Raw genomic sequence first — 20,104 nt, 5'->3', positions numbered from 1 at the left:
TGAGTCAGTTATCTGACACTGTAATTATCTTGAGAAAAACCTGAATTTGGCTTCTGTCCATCTTGGTTGTAACTCTCACTTTATTTTGTTGAGAAGAATAAAAAAGAGCAGCATATGGTTATCTGGAATTGGCAGAAAGAAAGGGGCTAGAGTATTGACATTTTATTATCTTATCTCAAAGAAAGGCACTTTTTTTTGGTCCTATTTCCCTGCCAGCTACCATCCATATCTTCATTTTCCTCAGGAAAAAATTTTTTAGAAAGAGTTGTCTATACTCTAATTCCTGTCCTACAATCTTCTCTGAAACACACTGATTAGGTTTGACTCTTATTCACACCATTAACACTTCCTTCACCACTACCTCAGTTCAGTTCAGTTTGGTTGCTCAGTCGTATCTGACTATTTGCGAATCCATGGACTGCAACACACCAGGCCTCCCTGTCTATTACCAACTCCCGGAGTTCACTCAAACTCACGTCCACTGAGTTGGTGATGCCATCCAGCCATCTCATCCTCTGTTGTCCCCTTCTCCTCCTGCCCCCAATCCCTCCCAGCATCAGAGTCTTTTCCAATGAGTCAATTCTTCGCATCAGGTGGCCAAAATATTGGAGTTTCAGCTTTAGCATCATTCCTTCCAAAGAAATCCCAGGGCTGATCTTCTTTAGAATGGACTGGTTGGATCTCCTTGCAGTCCAAGGGACTCTCAAGAGTCTTCTCCAACACCACAGTTCAAAACCATCAATTCTTTGGTCCTCAGCTTTCTTCACAGTCCAACTCTCACATTCATACATGACCACTGGAAAAACCATAGCCTTGACTAGATGGACCTTTGTTGGCAAAGTAATGTCTCTGCTTTTCAATATGCTATCCAGGTTGGTCATAACTTGCCTTCCAAGGAGTAAGCGTCTTTTAATTTCATGGTTGCAATCACCATCTACAGTGATTTTGGAGCCCCAAAAAATAAAGTCTGACACTGTTTCCACTGTTTCCCCATCTATTTCTCATGAAGTGATGGGACCAGATGCCATGATCTTAGTTTTCTGAATGTTGAACTTTAAGCCAACTTTTTAACTCTCCTCTTTCACTGTCATCAAGAGGCTCTTTAGTTCCTCTTCCCTTTCTGCCATAAAGTTAAGTCACTCAGTCATGTCTGACTGTTTGCGACCCCATGGACGGTAACCTACAAGGCTCCGCTGTCCATGGGATTTTCCAGGCAAGAATACTGGAGTGGGCTGCCATTTTCTTCTCCAGGGCATCTTCCCAATCCAGGGATCGAACCCAGGTCTCCTACATTGCAGACAGACACTTTAACGTCTGAGCCACTAGGGAAACCCTCTGCCATAAGGGTGGGGTCATCTGCATATTTGAGGTTATTGATATTTCTCCTGGCAATTTTGATTCCAGCTTGTGCTTCAACCAGCCCAGCATTTCTCAAGATGTACTCTGCATATAAGTTAAATAAGCAGGGTGACAATATACAGCCTTGACGTACTCCTTTTCCTATTTGGAACCAGTCTGTTGTTCCATGTCCAGTTCTAACTGTCGTGTCCTGACCTGCATACAGATTTCTCAAGAGGCAGGTCAGGTGGTCTGGTATTCCCATCTCTTTCAGAATTTTCCACAGTTTATTGTGATTCACACAGTCAAAGGTTTTGGTGTAGTCAATAAAGCAGAAATAGATGTTTTTCTGGAACTCTCTTGCTTTTTTGATGATCCTGTGGATGTTGGCAATTTGATCTCTGGTTCCTCTGCCTTTTTAAAACCAGCTTGAACATTTGGAAGCTCACGGTTCACATGTTGCTAAAGCCTGGCTTGGAGAATTTTGAGCATTACTTTGCTAGCATGTGAGATGAGTGCAATTGTGCATAGTTTGAACATTCTTTGGCATTGCCTTTCATTGTGATTGGAATGAAAACTGACCCTTTCCAGTCCTGTGGCCACTGCTGAATTTTTCAAATTTGCTGGCATATTGAGTGCAGCATTTTCACAACATCATCTTTTAGGATTTGAAATAGCTCAACTGGAATTCCATCAACTCCACTAGCTTTGTTTGTAGTATTGCTTCCTAAGGTCCACTAGACTTCACATTCCAGGATGTCTGGCTCTAGGTGAGTGATCATACCATCGTGACTATCTGGGTCATGAAGATCTTTTTTGTATAGTTCTTCTGTGTATTCTTGCCATGTCTTCTTAATATCTTCTGCTTCTGTTAGGTCCATTCCATTTCTGTCCTTTATTGAGCCCATCTTTGCATGAAATGTTCCCTTGGTATCTCTAATTTTCTTATAGGGGACTGGAATACAAAATTAGGAAGTCAAGAAACACCTGGAGTAACAGGCAAATTTGGCCTTAGAGTACAGAATGAAGCAGGGCAAAGGCTAATAGAGTTTTGCCAAGAAAATGCACTGGTCATAGCAAACACCCTCTTCCAACAACACAAGAGAAGACTCTACACATGGACATCACATGATGGTCAACACTGAAATCAGATTGATTATATTCTTTGAAGCCAAAGATGGAGAAGCTCTATACAGTCAGCAAAAACAAGACCAGGGCTGATTGTGGTGGAGATCATGAACTCCTTATTGCCAAATTCAGACTCAAATTGAAGAAAGTGGGGAAACCACTAGACCATTCCGGTATGACTTCTAACTCAATGAAACTAAGCCATGCCGTGTGGGGCCACCTGCTGGGGTCCAGCCCCGGCTGATCCAGGGTATTTGAAGCAGGGACAGCATCGGCGAGGATCAGGATACAATAACTTCAATTAGATATTAATTAAAGATGTAAAGAGTAATAGAATGAGGATAGCTCAGTAGGAAAATTCAGTGGAGAAAAGAGGCTGAGTAGCTTGGTTTACGCGGGAGACCAATAAAACTTCAAGACAAGAAGCTTGCACCACTTACGTAGGCCGCAGGCATCCTTCTGTTCTCCCGAAGGAGAGGAGACACTGAGGCCTCCCCGGTTGGATCTCAGGAGCCCAGGCATAATTAGTAAGCATGGCGGGCTCTGCGCTCCAGATGGAGACTCAGCCAGAGTGAGAGAGAGAGCGACATGGGGAGACCAGCATTTTGAGAAACTGATCCCAATTCTTTATTTTCCATGGTCTACTTTTATACACTGAGATGTTATGCAAAAGTCACGTGGGGTCAGCAGTCCTGACTTTTATCAAAGTCAGGTGCTTCATACAAATGTATACAGAGGTCTTAGGGGTGTTACATCATCTTCTGGCCAGGGGGCCTGCTGACAATTTATGACCCTCTCCTTGTGACAGCGGTCAGTCAACCAGGACACTTATTTCTCCAGGGGTGATTATTCTTAAAATAGACACTACCCAAATAAAGTTACATTCCTATAGGGTGTGGGTATAGTGGGTTTTAGTTAAGGAAAGAATTTACTTAGCCTAAGGTCTAACGTGATTAATATCAAAGGTTAATACTTATTTCTTCTATATATTCGTTAATGTGTGTAAGGGCAGGGGATATGGAGACTTAGCAACAAGCATTGGCTCAACAAATGAAAAACCCTTCACCAATACAATTTCTAATCAGCCCACTATACTTATACTTATAGTTTTCTAACTTTTCTAAGGAACCTGTTTTTAGAAGGTTTAAAGCATCTCATGCCTCTCACGGTTGGGAGGCTGTGAGCAATTACATGTGGCCGGACAAGCCTGTCAGGCAGGCTAGAAAACCTTCAGAGGAGTTTGTAGGTTAAAACACTCTTGTCATGCCCAGGAATTATTATTAACTGGAGCTCTAAGTTAACTCCTTCTCCAAAAGAGGTGGTGGGGGACAGCCCCCATAAAGTCAGAGGTGTAGGGGAGAGCACAAAGTAGTAAAGTAGGCAGGCTCTGGTTATGGGGGTAGATGCTTGAGAATTTCCAGGGGGACTCCTGAGGCTCGATCCCGCCTTTGTGTATGTCGAGCCTCCTTCCTCATGACCTTTGCCATGGGCGGAGTGCCTCACGCCGGCCCCCAAAAGCCACCCAAGATGGACAGGTCATGGTGGAGAGGTCTGACAGAATGTGGTCCGCTGGAGAAGGGAATGGCAAGCTACTTCAGCACTCTTGCCTTGAGAACCCCATGAACAGTATGAAAAGGCAAAATGATAGGATACTGAAAGAAGAACTCCCAGGTTGGTAGGTGCCCAATATGCTACAGGAGATCAGTGGAGAAATAACTCCAGAAAGAATGAAGGATGGAGCCAAAGCAAAAATAATACACAGTTGTGGATGTGACTTGTGATAGAAGCAAAGTCCGATGCTGTAAAGAGCAATATTGCATAGGAACCTGGAATGTTAGGTCCACGAATCAAGGCAAATTGGAAGTGGTCAAACAGGAGATGGCAAGAGTGAACGTCGACATTCTAGGAATCAGCAAACTAAAATGGACTGGAACGGGTGAATTTCACTCAGATGACTATTATATCTATTATTGTGGGCAGGAATCCCTTAGAAGAAATGGAGTAGCCATCCTGGTCAACAAAAGAGTCTGAAATGCAGTATTTGGATGCAATCTCAAAAATGACAGAATGATCTCGTTTGTTTCCAAGGCAAACCATTCAATACCATGGTAATCCAAACCTATGCCCCAACCAGTAACACTGAAGAAGCTGAAGTTGAACGGTTCTATGAAGACCTACAAGACCTTTTAGAACTAACATCCAAAAAAGATGTCCTTTTCATTATAGGGGACTGGAATGCAAAAGTAGGAAGTCAAGAAACACCTGGAGTAACAGGCAAATTTGGCCTTGGAATATGGAATGAAGCAGGGCAAGGCTGATAGAGTTTTGCCAAGAGAATGCACTGGTCATAGCAAACACTCTCTTCCAACAACACAAGAGAAGACTCTACACATGGACATCACCAGATGGTCAACACTGAAATCAGGTTGATTATATTCTTTGAAGCCAAAGATGGAGAAGTTCTATACAGTCAGCAAAAACAAAACTGGGAGCTGACTGTGGCTCAGATCATGAACTCCTTATTGCCAAATTCAGACTTAAATTGAAGAAAGTAGGGGAAACCACTAGACCATTCAGGTATGACCTAAATCAAATCCCTTATGATTATACATTGCAAGCAAGAAATAGATTTAAGGGACTAGATCTGATAGACAGAGTGTCTGATGAACTATGGATGGAGGTTTGTGACATTGTACAGTAGACAGGGATCAAGACCATCCCCATGGAAAAGAAATGCAAAAAAGCAAAATGGCTGTCTGAGGAGGCCTTACAAATAGCTGTGAAAAGAATAGAAGTGAAAAGCAAACGAGAAAAGGAAAGATATAAGCATCTGAATGCAGAATTCCAAAGAATAGCAAGGAGAGATAAGAAAGCCTTCCTCAGGGATCAATGCAAAGAAATAGAGGAAAGCAACAGAATGGGAAAGACTAGAGATCTCTTCAAGAAAATCAGAGATACCAAGGGAACATTTCATGCAAAGATGAGCTCGATAAAGGGCAGAAGTGGTATGGACCTAACAGAGCAGAAGATATTAAGAAGACATGGCAAGAATACACAGAAGAACTGTACAAAAAAGATCTTCACAACCCAGATAGTCATGATGGTGTGATCACTCAGAGCCAGACATACTGGAATGTGAAGTCTAGTGGACCTTAGGAAGCATCACTATGAACAAAGCTAGTGGAGGTGATGGAATTCCAGATGAACTATCTCAAATCCTAAAAGACGATGCTGTGAAAGTGCTGCACTCAGTACACCAGCAAATGTGGAAAACTTAGCAGTGGCCACAGGACGGGAAAAGGTCAGTTTTCATTCCAATCGCAATGAAAGGCAATGCCAAAAAATGTTCAAACTATGCACAATTGCACTTATCTCACATGCTAGTAAAGTAATGTTCAAAGTCCTCCAAGCCAGGCTTCAGCAATATGTGAACCGTGAACTTCCAGATGCTCAAGCTGGTTTTAGCAAAGGCAGAGGAACCAGAGATCAAATTGCCAACATCCACAGGATCATCGAAAAAGCAAGAGAGTTTGAGAAAAACATCTATTTCTGCTTTATTGACTATGCCAAAGCCCTTGACTATGTGATTCACAGTAAACTGTGGAAAATTCTGAAAGAGATGGAAATACCAGACCACCTGACCTGCCTCTTGAGAAACCTATATGCAGGTCAGGAAGCAACAGTTAGAACTGGACATGGAACAACAGACTGGTTCCAAATAGGAAAAGGAGTTCGTCAAGGCTGTATATTGTTACCCTGCTTATTTAACTTATATGCAGAGTACATCTTGAGAAATGCTGGGCTGGTTGAACCACAAGCTGGAATCAAGATTGCCAGGAGAAATATCAATAACCTCAAATATGCAGATGACCCCACCCTTATGGCAGAGAGGGAAGAGGAACTAAGGAGCCTCTTCATGAAAGTGAAAAAGAAGAGTGAAAAAGTTGGCTTAAAGCTCAACATTCAGAAAACTAAGTTCATGGCATCCGGTCCCATCACTTCATGGCAAATAGATGGGGAAATAGTGGAAACAGTGCCAGACTTTATTTTTGGGGGCTCCAAAATCACTGCAGATGGTGACTGCAGCCATGAAATTAAAAGACGCTTACTCCTTGGAAGGAAAGTTATGACCAACCTAGATAGCATATTGAAAAGCAGAGACATTACTTTGCCAACAAAGGTCCGTCTAATGAAGGCTATGGTTTTTCCAGTAGTCATGTATGGATGTGAGAATTCGAGTATAAAGAAAGCTGAGCACCGAAGAATTGATAGTTTTGAACTGTGGTGTTGGAGAAGACCTTTGAGAGTCCCTTGGACAGCAAGGAGATCAAACCAGTCCATCCGAAAGGAGATCAGTCCTTTAGGATGGGTGTTCATTGGTAGGACTGACGTTGAAGCTGAAACTCCAATACTTTGGCCACCTGATGCGAAGAGCTGACTCATTTGAAAAGACCCTGATGCTGGGAGGGATTGAGGGCAGGCGGAGAAGGGGATGACAGAGGATGAGATGGTTGGATGACATCACTGACTCAGTGGACATGAGTTTAGGTAGACTCCAGGTTTGGTGATGGACAGGGAGGCCTGGCATGTTGCAGTCCATGCATTTGCAAAGAGTTGGATATGACTGAGAGACTAAACTGAACTGAACTGAAGATTTGAGAAAGTCCTAACTGCCATACATTCAGGGCTTAGACTACTTACTATTGCTTGATTTTACAAAATATGAATATTACTTTTAGGTAAATCTGTGCTCCCACTAGCAATGTATGAAATCCATGTTTCGTTGTATACTGGCAAACTCTGATATGTTGTCTTAAAAACTCTGCCAGTTTCTGAACATGAACAAGTGTTATCTCACTGATGTTTTATTTGCATTTCTTTGGTGCCTACTGTGGTGTGATTCCCCCATATGTTTATTAATTATATGATTTTTTTAAAAGAACTGTTATCTGCTTTCCTGATTGTTTATATTTTCTTTCCAGTTTGTCAAAGCTCCTTCTGTGTTAATGATTTTATTCATATGTCTATATGTATGTTGCAGTTATGTGCCCTGTGTTGTTATTTGTCTTTAATTTTGTTTCATTATTTATAAAACACTCTAGCACCTGGATGGTAGAATTGTATAATACATTGGGGATGTTTTGAACCTGCACCCTTGGCATGGCCCATGTCCTCTCATGGAGGGGACAGACATTCATGTTATATTTTTTGGTCAGCCTGGATGATTATTTTGCAAGGAATTTCGTAGGCAATGAATATCAGTAAGAGGCTTGGAAAGATGAACCCAAGGGGGCAACATGTTGGCTTATGGGACAAGTTTCCAAAAACTCGTGGGAATTGCTTTGATGAGTGCTGAAGTTCCTTGGCACCTAGCAGTCAGTAAATATGGGTGATGCTCAGTACATAACCCTGCAGATCTATGAAACATGGGAAAAAAGGATTCGTATCTGTAAAGATTCTATGAGAAATAAACATTGTTTCAGGGAAAGTCCCTTCAAGCAAGAGAGAACAGAGCAAAAACTCCCCACTGAATATTTAACCTCTCTCTCTTAATTCTCTAATTTTTGCATCCAGGGGTTGTACTCACCTCCCCCCCACCACACACAATTTCTCTCATCCTTAAGTGGACAAAGTCCCTTCTCCTTGAGACTACCCAAGAGAGGCTATAGTTTTCAAAAATGGACACTATTATTAGTAGAAACAAGGAGAAAAGGGAAATCAAGAGTATAAAACTACAAAAGAACAGAAAAAAATGGTGGTAAAAGAATTTTTGACTTTCTCAGACAACTTCAATTGACCCTAGATGATCTAACTGACACAGCTTGTGAATGGGTTATGTAGGTTCATTTCCTCCTCTTCAAGTCCCTTCTGCACCTTAGAATCTCCACTTAACCATTTCTGAGTTTCTCCTTCTTCCTCTCTCCCCCCTTCACCACCCATTTTCCCCTTTCTCTCTAGAGATCCATTCGCTTCCACAGACCAGGAAGATCATGGCCATATAAGAGTTGGTAATTCATCCCTGAGTAAAAAATTTTAGAAATTAAAACTAACATTTGCTAAAAAATTACTGTATGACAATTCTGTACCTTTAGTGTACTATCACATTTAATCATTACAACTTCCTTGTGAGGAAGAGGTCTAAACCTTAGAATTAAGTTAAATGAGCTGCAAGAATTCAGGTGCCTAGTGAGTGGTAAAGCCAAGTCTCTCATCCTGGTCTGCCTGGCACTAGAGTTCAGGCTCTTGACCACTGTGTTAGATCTGGATCCTCTTTGTCTCAAACCACACCACCATACATAATGCTGATGACCAAGCACCCTATTCTCTCCCACAGGCTCAGGGTGGACAGTTAGCTATATGAAGACCATCACTTCAGGTCTCGTGAAAGTGTGTTTGAGGAGTTGATGAGTGTGTGTTCTGCATTGTAAGACTTTCCAGATCTTCATCTTTAGAGTGTCACTCTGGGGCCCTGCCCCTTCCCATCAGTTTGAGGAAAGCATTTTTCACATCCTTATTCCTCAGACTGTAGATGACAGGGTTGAGGAAGGCTGTGGCAATGTTGTAGAAAAGGGCCATTTTCTTGCCACTGTTTGACAAGGAGTCAGAGCCAGGGCTCATGTACGTGATGATGCATGGAATAGCAAACATGGTGACCACAGTGATGTGGGAGGCACAGGTGGAGAAAGCCTTTATCCGCCCCTGGGCTGAGCGGATCTTCATGATGGTGGCAAAGATGTTGACATAGACAAGGACAATCAGGGAGAGTGGGACCACAATGACGTTGAAGCCTGTGATGAAGTCCACCAAATCATTGAGGGATGTGTCTTCACAGGCCAGCTTCAGGACCGCAGGGACCTCACAGAAGTAGCGGTCAATTTCATTAGGACCACAGTAGGAAAGGCGCATAGCAAAGAAGGTATCAGTCAGGCCACCCAGCACACCATTGGCTGCACAGATGCCCACCATGAGAAGGCACACCCAGCGGCTCATGATGACCTTATACCGGAGAGGGTGGCAGATGGCCACGTACCTGTCCACGGACATGATGGAGAAAAGACAGTACTCGGTGGTCCCAAAGAGGAGGAAGAGGTACATCTGGGCCACACATCTAGCAAAAGAGATGGCTCTCTTCTTGCTGAGAATATGCACGAGCATCTGGGGCACAGTCGTGGTGGTGTAACACATGTCCAGCATGGAGAGGACACTGATGAAGAAGTACATGGGCGTGTGGAGGCGTGTGTCCTGGTGGATGAGGGTGATGAGGAGGCTGTTGCTCACAAGGATCAGCAGGTAAAAGACTAGAAAGAAGGTGAAGAGCAGAGGATTGGTCCTGGGGTTCGAGGCAAAGCCCATTAGGATGAATTCTGTCACAGTGGACTGGTTGAGTTCCTGCATTGTGCTCTGCCTGTTTAAAGAGTTTGAAGTATATGTAATTTATTGGGTTTCAGTGCCAGGGAATTTTCACACTTATTTCATTTATGTCTCCTAACAGGAAGTTTAAATTAGCAGTTGGGGGTACTACTGGATATGTCCCCATAATAACTTGAATGATTTTGGGGTTTGGTTTGGGATTAAGTTGAGGGTCATTGTTATGAAACGGAGAAGACTAAGTCAGGGACGTGCTGTATTCGATGTTCCATTCTGTTAACTCCCTTCCTGAGACAAAATTACTTTTCTCTCTGTTATTCATCCCCTTTTCTGTTTTTCTTGGGACAACAGAGGTTTCTAAGCCTTGGTTTAAGGATCAGGATTAGGACTATTATACTCATTATTTGGGTGAAGGTTTTTATCACTGTTAGGATTAGCATTAAGTTTAGAATTGGGGATTAAAGTGAATTCTGCATGAAGTTTTGACTTCATGCTTAAGATTTACCTTTCTCTAGTGAACAAAACTTTACTGGTATTCATTAATGATGTCATTGATTCATCATGTTTTCGCCCAAAACTTACCATTTGTTATAAATCAGAGAGGTAAGGAAGAGTTAAAAATAATATGGGTGGAAAAGTGATTTCACACAGTCTACCAAGATAAATTCTAAATATGTCAAAGAGTTTAACACAAAAAAATATGATTATAAAGCAACCTAGGAGAAAATACACATGGGTGAATATTTATTTTATGATGGGACAGAGAAAGGCTGTTGGCATCACCAGAATGTTCTAAGTCCTTCAACCTCATGGTGTTGACCCTTTTTCCTCTAATAAGCAAACAAAGCAACATTTGAGTTGCTCTATATTTCCTCAGTATTGTTGAGGGATTCTTATGCATTTCTATTCATTTTGTTCTAAAATCTGTGCTGCTGTTGAAACCTTGACCCCCCCCCCCAATTGACCTTCTTGTGTCAGTACTGACCTCTTCAGTGGCTCACCCCTATTCTCTTTCTCCTTTACGCCCCAAAGTTCACCAACACAAGGATGCTATTTGTAAGACTCAACCTGAAGGTGTAGGTTATGGGTGATGACATACACTGAAGCACAGAACAGAAAATGATTTTACAAATGAACACAGTATCGTAAAGTCCGTAAGTCATCTGTGCAGCAGATTTTCCTCTCTATCCTCCAGCCAGCTCTTTCTAACATCCTTCCTGGAACTTATTCTCATCTCTTTTTTGTCTCCCTGCTCTATGTTTCTCCTTACTCCTATTACCAGGGCAACCAGCCACAAACCCCAATTCCTCTAACTCAGTGCTTTTAGACTTTCCTGTGCTTCAGAATCACCTGAAGGGCTTGTCAGATGCTGCTATGCCTCATACCAAGTTGTGGTTTGGAAAATCTTGCGTGGAGCCTGAGAATTCTCATTTCTAATAAGTTGCTAGGTAATGCAGATTCTGGGGGTCACACTTTGAGAACAGATCTACTTAGTTGTAAAGGGAAATTTGGTTCTTTCACAATTTGCCTGTCTCTACATTATGCTCAAGCTGCTATGTTCCCCATGACCCAAACCAATATTTTCTTTCTTTCACGTAAGCATAAAAATAAAGGAAGAAAATTAAAGAAAAAGATGAATACTCCTGGATACATAAAAAGGAAATTTTTCTCTAAGTTAAAAAAAAAAAATGAATAATATCTGTTGCATATGTGGAATACAAGTGATTAATATCATTAGAATATAAAGATCATTTCATCATAAAGAAAAAAAATAACTAAGAATATGAATAATCCATTTACAAAAGAGGAGATTAATGAACTATGAAAATTTAAACTTAATAGTAATCAAAGACTGAAAATTAAAACATCAATGAAATAGTTTTAACCTAACATTGATAAAAAATTATTTTAAAATGATAATATCTGACATCAACCAGCTTACAGAAAAAGAAAAATTCTTATATATTGATACGAGAATTCATATGGGAATAAATTACTCTACTCTTTCTGTAGGAAAATTTGACAGTATGTAATTTCACCTGTCATAGCTCCTTGGAAGAAAAGCTATATATGACAAACCTAGACAACATGTTAAAAAGCAGAGACATCACTTTGACAACAAAGGTCCATATGGTCACAGCTATGGTTCTTCCAGTAGTCATGTTCTGATGTGAGAGTTGGATCATAAAGATGACTGAGTGCCAAAGGATTTATGCTTTTGAACTGTGGTGTTGGAGAAGACTCTTGAGAGTTCCTTGGACTGCAAAGAGATCAAACCAGTCAACCCTAAAGGAAATCAAATGTGAATATTCATTGAAAGGACTGATGCTGAAACTGAAGCTCCAATACTTTGGCCACCTGATGTGAAGAACTGACTCAGTGGAAAAGACCCTGATGCTGGGAAAGATTGAAGGCAGGAGGAGAAAGGGATGACAGAGGATGAGATGGTTTGGATGGCATTACCGACTTGATGGACGTGAGTTTGAGCAAGCTCTGGGAGTTGGTAATGGACAGGAAAATCTGGCATGCTGCAGTCCATGGGGTCGCAAAGAGTTGCACACAACTGAGTGACTGAACTGAATGGAACTCACCTTTAAGAATTTTGCATGGGGAAAAATGAGAGATGTGGGGAGAGACTTTCATCAAGAAGGTTTATTAGAGTATTACTTCTAATGGGTAAAACTGGACAAAACATAAATGTCCTATAACAGGTAGTTGGTTAAATCAATTATGGTCTATTAATATGATTAAATACCTTGTAGCCTTTAAAAATGGGCTTCCTGGTTGGTTCAGTGGTAAAGCACCTGCCTGCCAAGCAGGAGACACAGGAGATGTGGTTTTGATCCCTGGGTTGGGAAGATTCCCTGGAAAAGTAAATGGGAACCCACTAAAGTATTCTTGCCTGAAAGATTCCACAGACAGAGGAGCCTGTTGGGCTACAGTCCATGGGGTTGCAAGAGTCAGACACAACTGAGCAACTGAGCACCCACACACCAACCTTTAAAATAATGTTTTGTAGATTATGTCACATTGTAGAGAAATGCTCCAACAGATTGTTAAGTTAAAAAGTAGAATATGAAACTATATATATCCCAATCCTAATAGTACAAAGATTATACGCACAGACTAAGAATTGGAAATAATTATACAAAAACATTAACAGTGGTCATTTCTGGTGATTAAATTTACAGGTGATATTTATTTTAAAAAATTCTTTGTTGGTGGTGGTGTTGAGTTGCTCAGTCATGTCTGACTGTTTGCAACTCCATGGACTGCAGCATGCCAGGCTTCCCTGCCCTCCATCATCTCTTGGAGCCTGTTCAAACTCATGTCCATTGAGTCAGTGATGCCAACTCAACCAACCATCTCATCCTCTATTGTCCCCTTCTCCTCCTGCCTTCAGTCTTTCCAAGGATCAGGGAATTCTTTGAACTTTCCAATTTTTATACAATAAACATAAATAATTTTTATAATAAGGAATAAAGTTTGAGTGATACTTCAAAGATAGAACATATAGGGATTTGGCTTCTCCATTCAGACTAGTTAGATAAAAGGGTGGATATGAGAGCGGAAGATCAGAGATGGAGAAAGACATGTTGGACCTAGATAAAACTGGAAGAGGATGGAAGGGAGAGCTTCTCCTTTTTTCTGAGCTCATCCCCTCCACTGAGCTGCACTTGGAAATCAGCTTATATAGATTAATACACATACATTTACTGCTTAAGGTGAAAGTCTTTTGTATAGGAGATAATCCTGAGAGATGGAAACCCTTGAACAAAGTTCCTGGTGATGAGAGGCTGCCTAGTTTTTACCTCCAGCTTGTACCTGCAGGGTTGGGGTAGAGGAGATGTGGGTGACAGAATCTGCCTCCTGGGACTCCTTGCCCTACGAAGAGTTTGTGTCTTTGTCCTAAGTGGAGCCTGGGGACTGATTCCTGCCATTACTTCGCTTGGCTGGTTTGCTGTGTGTCTTAAGGGTCATTTACTTGACCTCTCTGAACCTCAGGTTCTGACCCTGCCACAACCAGATTTGACAAAGAAACGTTACCAATGAGTAGTCAGAAATGGATTCGGTTCAGTTCAGTTCAGTTGCTCAGTCATGTCTGACTCTTTGCGACACCATGAATCGCAGCACACCAGGCCTCCCTGTCCATCACCAACTCCTGGAGTTCACTCAAACTCACTGTCCATCGAGTCAGTGATGCCATCCAGCCATCTCATCCTCTGTCATCCCCTTTTTCTCCTGCCCCCAATCCCTCCCAGCATCAGAGTCTTTTCCAATGAGTCAACTCTTCGCATGAGGTGGCCAAAGTACTGGAGTTTCAGCTTTAGCATCATTCCTTCCAAAGAACACCCAGGGCTGATCTCCTTCAGAATGGACTGGTTGGATCTCCTTGCAGTCCAAGGGACTCTCAAGAGTCTTCTCCAACACCACAGTTCAAAAGCATCAATTCTTCAGCACTCAGCTTTCTTCACAGTCCAACTCTCACATCCATACATTACTACTGGAAAAACCATAGCCTTGACTAGACGGACCTTTGTTGGCAAAGTAATGTCTCTGCTTTTCAATATGCTATCTAGGTTGGTCATAACTTTTCTTCCAAGGAGTAAGCATCTTTTAATTTCATGGCTGCAGTCACCATCTGCAGTGATTTTGGAGCCCCCAAAAATAAAGTCTGTGTGATTGCAAATTCCTGGTAGGTGTGAGCCGCTAGTTGCCAAATTGGTTATAGCTGGGGCTGGGGGTACCAGCCTTGTTCCTTGTTAGGATGTAGAAATTAGAAAAAAATTGTTTTCTTTTCACATTGGACCCTTATATTTATCTTCTACTCACATACCTACTCTCCTGCAGCACAGGTGAAGAGACAGAAGACTCAAAGTAGTCTTGAATTTTCACTTTTGACATTGAGAGCCATGATTCTGAGCAGGTAATTGTTTCTTATCTGTAAAAGAGGAGGTTTATTGCAATAATACATGATTCTGTCAAGATCTGAAGATATGTTTTCTCCTCCCTTCTCCTGTCGTCAGCTCTTCCCACTTTCCCTGATACCCTCCTGCAGCATCAGCACCAACCTGCAGGGGCTAAGAATGACTCAGAAATAGATAAAACTAGAGAGCAACAAAAGCAGAAAGAATGATTGGAAAAGATACAGAAGTTCAGAAGGCAAGAAGAAACACAAATACAAGAGGCAAGAAGGCAGAGAGAGGCACTGAGAACCAGAATCTGGGGCTGGGGACACAAACAGGAAGAGAGGAAAATGGATGGTGGGCATGTAATTGACATCAACAGGAGGAGAAGAGGAGACTCAGAAGGAGGAAGAAGATGGGACAATGTTTATTCTCTTTGTGTAAGGAGTGGACAAAAGACTAGAGGAAAGAGGCAGAGAGATATGAGACCCAAAGAGTCAGGGGACAGAACAAGATGAAGACACAAAAGGAGAAAGAGGCAGAGAGGCAAGGGAAAGACAGAAAGGGATGTCGGAGAGGCCGGGAAGGTGGAGTGTGAGCCAGGTCTGAGAGAAAGAGGCACCAGAGGTCTGAGCAGGTTGTGACTGGAACAGCAAAGAACCTCCAGAGACCAGACAGGGGGAAAGAGAAACAGGCAATCCACAGGGCAGGTGGAGAGAGGAAGGGACAAAGCCAGTCTCCCAGGGAGAGAGAGGATCTGGAAGAGAGGGCAAGGGCAAAAAGAGAGGGGCAACTGCAGAGAAGGGAGAGCAGGACAGAGGGGTGGAGGCAGAGAGAGTGGGAAGGTGAGGGAGATTCACAGACAGTGGAAGAAGGATGGCAGAGAACCGGGCTTCCAGGCTAGACCCAGAAACACTTGTGAGTCAAGGGGGCAGCTGCAGACTAAAGAGAAGAGGTAAAAAGCAGGGTGGCTGGAGATGACTCTACTGCAGGCAAATCCAGTAGCACAGTGAGCAGTAAACATATGTCAAGTTGGAAAGAAAGGCAGAGAGTGAACTGAAGACCCAGTCAAACAGAACGCTAAAGCTACATACTCAGGAAAAAAAGTCAGGGGATAGGGGATAAAGACTTTGGATGCAGAGAAACACAGAGACAGCAAACAGAAATAGAAGCAGAAGGAGAAAGATGGAGATGGATAGAGAGTAAGAAAGAAAAGGAAAAGCAGAGACAGAGAGATAATAACAGATGCAGAGACAGAGAGATAATAACAGACCCAGAGACAGAGAAAGGGATGGATGGATACACAAAGAAAGGGATGGATGGACACACTCACATAGATGTAGAGAGAGAGAGACAAAAGTGAGTGGGAACTGCAGACCAGGCTGGGCTCCACCCCAGAGCTCCCAGCATGGCTTGGGAGCAGTTCAGGCTGACTTGCTCTACAGAATGGTTGGGGCACTGTTGTCACGATCTTGTAACTCTGCTGGGAAGGGGGTTGTGGGCAGAGCTCCCTCAGATTCAGGGGCCACTCATGAGTGGCATGTGGCCCTTGAGCTCTAGCCAGGAGCCACAGCTTCTGCAGCCCTTTCCTGTGGTCAGGGAGGAAGAACCAGAATCCCATTCAGGAGCATCACTCCTGCTCAGGCCAGGCCCTTCTGGAAGCTCAGGTAGGGTAGCCAGAATGTAAGGCTCAGCTGGGACAGGAGTGTTGCCGAGGGGAAGGCATGTCCTGGGACTCAGGATGTGCTCAGAGGACAGGTCTTTTCTCAGCTGCTCCTCCTTCCCGAGGAAAAGAAAAATGAGCTCTCCCGGGAGGTGTAGCATGAAGGCCATGAAGTGGTCCTCTCTCTCTGCCAGGTGGCATTCCCAGGGCTCTTTCATCCATTAGAAACTGTAGGCAAAGTGTCTAGGGTCCTGGAAATTTAATCTACAGACATATTAGAGACATGAATGATATTTGAGTCAAAATAAGGATCCCGCAAAATAAAATTAGTAAATAGCTAAATAACTAGTAAATAGAACTTTTTATCAGTTAGTCAATGGCAATCCATTCAACTCTTAGATAGTCATATATTAGAAGTGATATTTTCATTATATTTGATGTAGGACATGGTACATTTATGGTGCCCATGAAGCTACCCATTGGCCTCTTCAGTCTCAGACCTATAAGGGTGTATTCTGTCATTTCAAGTCAGTTGATGGGAAGCTTTTCTCAAACAGAAGAGAAGGGGCCAGGTGCCTTTGTGGCCCCTCACTTGGCAAGGACTGTAGCATCAAGGACCTGAGATGGGAAACAGGAAGAACTTGCCTCCTGCAATTTTGAGAGAGTGAGGTAACAAGGAAGTCTTTGGATCCCCCTTTTTGATATCTCTGGCCAAGGGGTAGTGAGCTCAGTCCTGCCTGAAGGCAAAAGAAACTTCAGGCTCCATCCTTCCTGAGCATGAGAAGGTCTCCTGCCCACACAGAGCCCAGGGGGATTGGAGTTACATTTGTTTCTTGGGCCAATATTTCCCCACAGGAGCCAGACTGGGGTTTGGGCTGAAAGCTGGGAGACCCAGGGGAGAGACTGATGACAGCAGAGCCCATTTGCAGAGCCTGGCTTCTGGGAAAAGCAGTCTCCTTAGGAGGGGGCACCAGGCACATTCCAGCCCTCACTGTGTCCTACACTCCCCAGATGAAGTCCCTTCTTTCTCCTCCTTACTGGTCACTCGAACAATTCCTACTGGGTGACGGTTTCTCTTCTGGTCCCTAGATCCTGATCCTGACCCCAGTGTGGAGTCCACTGCGGCACTGACTAGGTCCTGGAGGCCTCTTCCTCCACTGGAGGGGAGTTCAGGGTTTGGTGTTTTCCACGTCCAGCTAAATCTGACTTCAGCTCCCTCTGAGACCCTCAGGTCTCAAAGGACGGTCTTTGCTTGCCTCCCATTCTATCGTCATATCTCTGGAAGGCTGTATCCTTCCTCACATTCCCCTGGCCCAGCCTGGAACGCTCTTCCCCAGGCTGCCCACTCCAAGCAACCAAGGTTTCCAGGTATGTGACCTACCTCACTTCTCAAATGGCAGGGCATGGATTCAACAACAGGCTCTGGGGGCGGTAAGCATTCCCATGGCTGCTACAGCCAGCTTTCTAACCTGCAGTTCTGACTTTCCTCCCCCTGGCCACAGCCCACATTGGTTCCATGTGTAGTTCCTTCGTCCAGCTGCCAAAGACCTTCCCGCCCTGAATCTTGTCCACCTCCGCAGCCTTCCGTCTTGCAGATCAAGGAAATCTTTGACATATGTTTATTTGAGAAAAACCATAAGGAAAAGACTCATAAGTTCATTAAGAATTCTATTCATTATAAGTCATTATGTTATTCTATTCATCAAAAAAGTGAAAAGAATGCTTTTCAGCAGTGAAAAAAATCAATGAGGAAAAATGTCAAAACATAATGAATGAGTGAATAAATCAAGTAACAGAAGTAACATACTGTGTAAATGAATTTTAAAAATCATGGAAACAATAAATTGCTTAAGAATTGTGAAGCAATTAAAAACATTTAGACCTTAAAGTGTTAACTATTGTTGTCTCCAAGTCTAAGATAATAGCTATGTGTTTGCATCTATTATATAATTTTAAGAATTAACTTATATGACTTTCGCAATAAAGAAAACAAGTAATAAACTGAGAGAAGATATTTTCTTTTTAAAATATTTATTTGTTTGGCTGTGCCAGGTTTTAGTTGTGGCATATGAATCCTTAATTGTGGCATGTGGGATCTAGTGCCCCAACCAGGGATTGAACCCAGGCTCCATGGATTGAGAGCATGGAGTCTCAGCCATTGAACCACCAGGGTAGTTCCCAAGAAGATATATTCAGAGCATGAGAATAATAGCGAACATATGATAAGCTACAAATTAAGAAAAGGTGAACATATCTCATATTCATTGAACAGTTAGTATTTGTTTTTTATGACAATAAGTGCTTTCATGTATTATCTCATTTAACCCTTCTAATACCCCTCTGGGAGAAGGCAATGGCAACCCACTCCAGTACTCTTGCCTGGAAAATCCCATGGACGGAGGCTAATAGGCTCCATGGGGTTGCTAAGAGTCGACATGACTGAGCGACTTCACTTTCACTTTTCACTTTCACGCACTGGAGAAGGCAATGGCAACCCACTCCAGTGTTCTTGCCTGGAGAATCCCAGGGACAGGGGAGCCTGATGGGTTGCTGTCTATGGGGTCGCACAGAGACAGACACGACTGAAGCAACTTAGCAGCAGCAGCAGCAGCAGCAACACTCCTCTGAAGTCTATGGTGTGTTCTTTCCATTAACAGATGAGGCAACTGAGACTCACAGAAGTTAGTAACTTGACCATCATCACTGAGTTAGTAAAGGGTTAGCTGAGGTTAGAATACAGAAATCTGATTCCAGGGTTGACTTCACTACTCATACTACTAATGATCTTATGAAAAGATGTTAAGTTCACTAGCAATCAGGGACTTACAAATGAAGCAAAAACAATGTCACCATTTTCCATCTATGAGATAGATAGCAACTTTAGAATGATTGAGACAGATGATATTATCAAGTGTTGATGAGAATGAATGGTGTACATTAGTATAACTACTCAGAATAATAATTTAGGAGCATCTAGTAAATTTGAAAGTTTTAAAATCCACCACATTCACTGGAAAAAATACTTACCTATGGAGAAATGTCCAAAGACATTTGTCACAGAATTGTTTAAATAGTAAAAAGTTGGAAATGAACAAAAGTTCAATAATAAAGAATTAGTAAATGAAATGTGGCAAATTAAAATGCTTGTTAAAGAGAATGAGTTAGGGACTACCCTGGTGGGTGAGAACCTGCCTAATGCAGGGGAAATGAGTTTAATCCCTGGTCTAGGAAGAATCTGCATGCCAGGGAGCAACTAAGCCCATGTGCCACAACTACTTAGCCTGTGCTCTAGAGACTTCAAGATGCAACAATTTAGCCCACTCAAACTCCATGTCCATTGACTTGGTGATGCCATCCAACCATCTCATCCTCTGTCATCCCCTTCTCCTCCTGCCTTCAATCTTTCCCAGCATCAGGGTCTTTTCCAATGAGTCAGTTCTTTGCATCAGGTGGCCAAAGTATTAGAGCTTCAGCATCAGTCCTTCCAATGAATATTCAGGACTAATTTCCTTTAGGATTGACTGGTTTGATCTCCTTGCAATTTAAGGGACTCTCAAGAGTCTTCTCCAACACCAAAGGTCAAAAGCATCAATTCTTTGGCTCTCAGCATTCTTTATGGTCCAACTCTTACATCCATACATGACCACTGGAAAAACCATAGCTTTGACTAGATGGACCTTTGTTGGCAAAGTAATGTCTC

The 20,104-nt window shown here is 42.6% G+C and overlaps 1 protein-coding gene across 1 annotated transcript; it reads right to left on the bottom strand.

Moving 5' to 3' along the window:
• Positions 1–8,922: 8,922 nt before the first annotated feature.
• Positions 8,923–9,861, bottom strand: LOC102287475 (olfactory receptor 2D2). The gene has a single exon (XM_005906852.2). The coding sequence runs from the start codon at positions 9,859–9,861 to the stop codon at positions 8,923–8,925; it is 939 nt and encodes a 312-aa protein (XP_005906914.2).
• Between the last annotated feature and the right edge of the window lie 10,243 nt (positions 9,862–20,104).

This window comes from Bos mutus, chromosome 3 (genome assembly GCF_027580195.1).
Source record: "Bos mutus isolate GX-2022 chromosome 3, NWIPB_WYAK_1.1, whole genome shotgun sequence".
Taxonomy (NCBI): domain Eukaryota; kingdom Metazoa; phylum Chordata; class Mammalia; order Artiodactyla; family Bovidae; genus Bos; species Bos mutus.
Note: the sequence above shows the minus strand (reverse complement) of the source record. Positions and strands in the feature narration are given on the sequence as shown.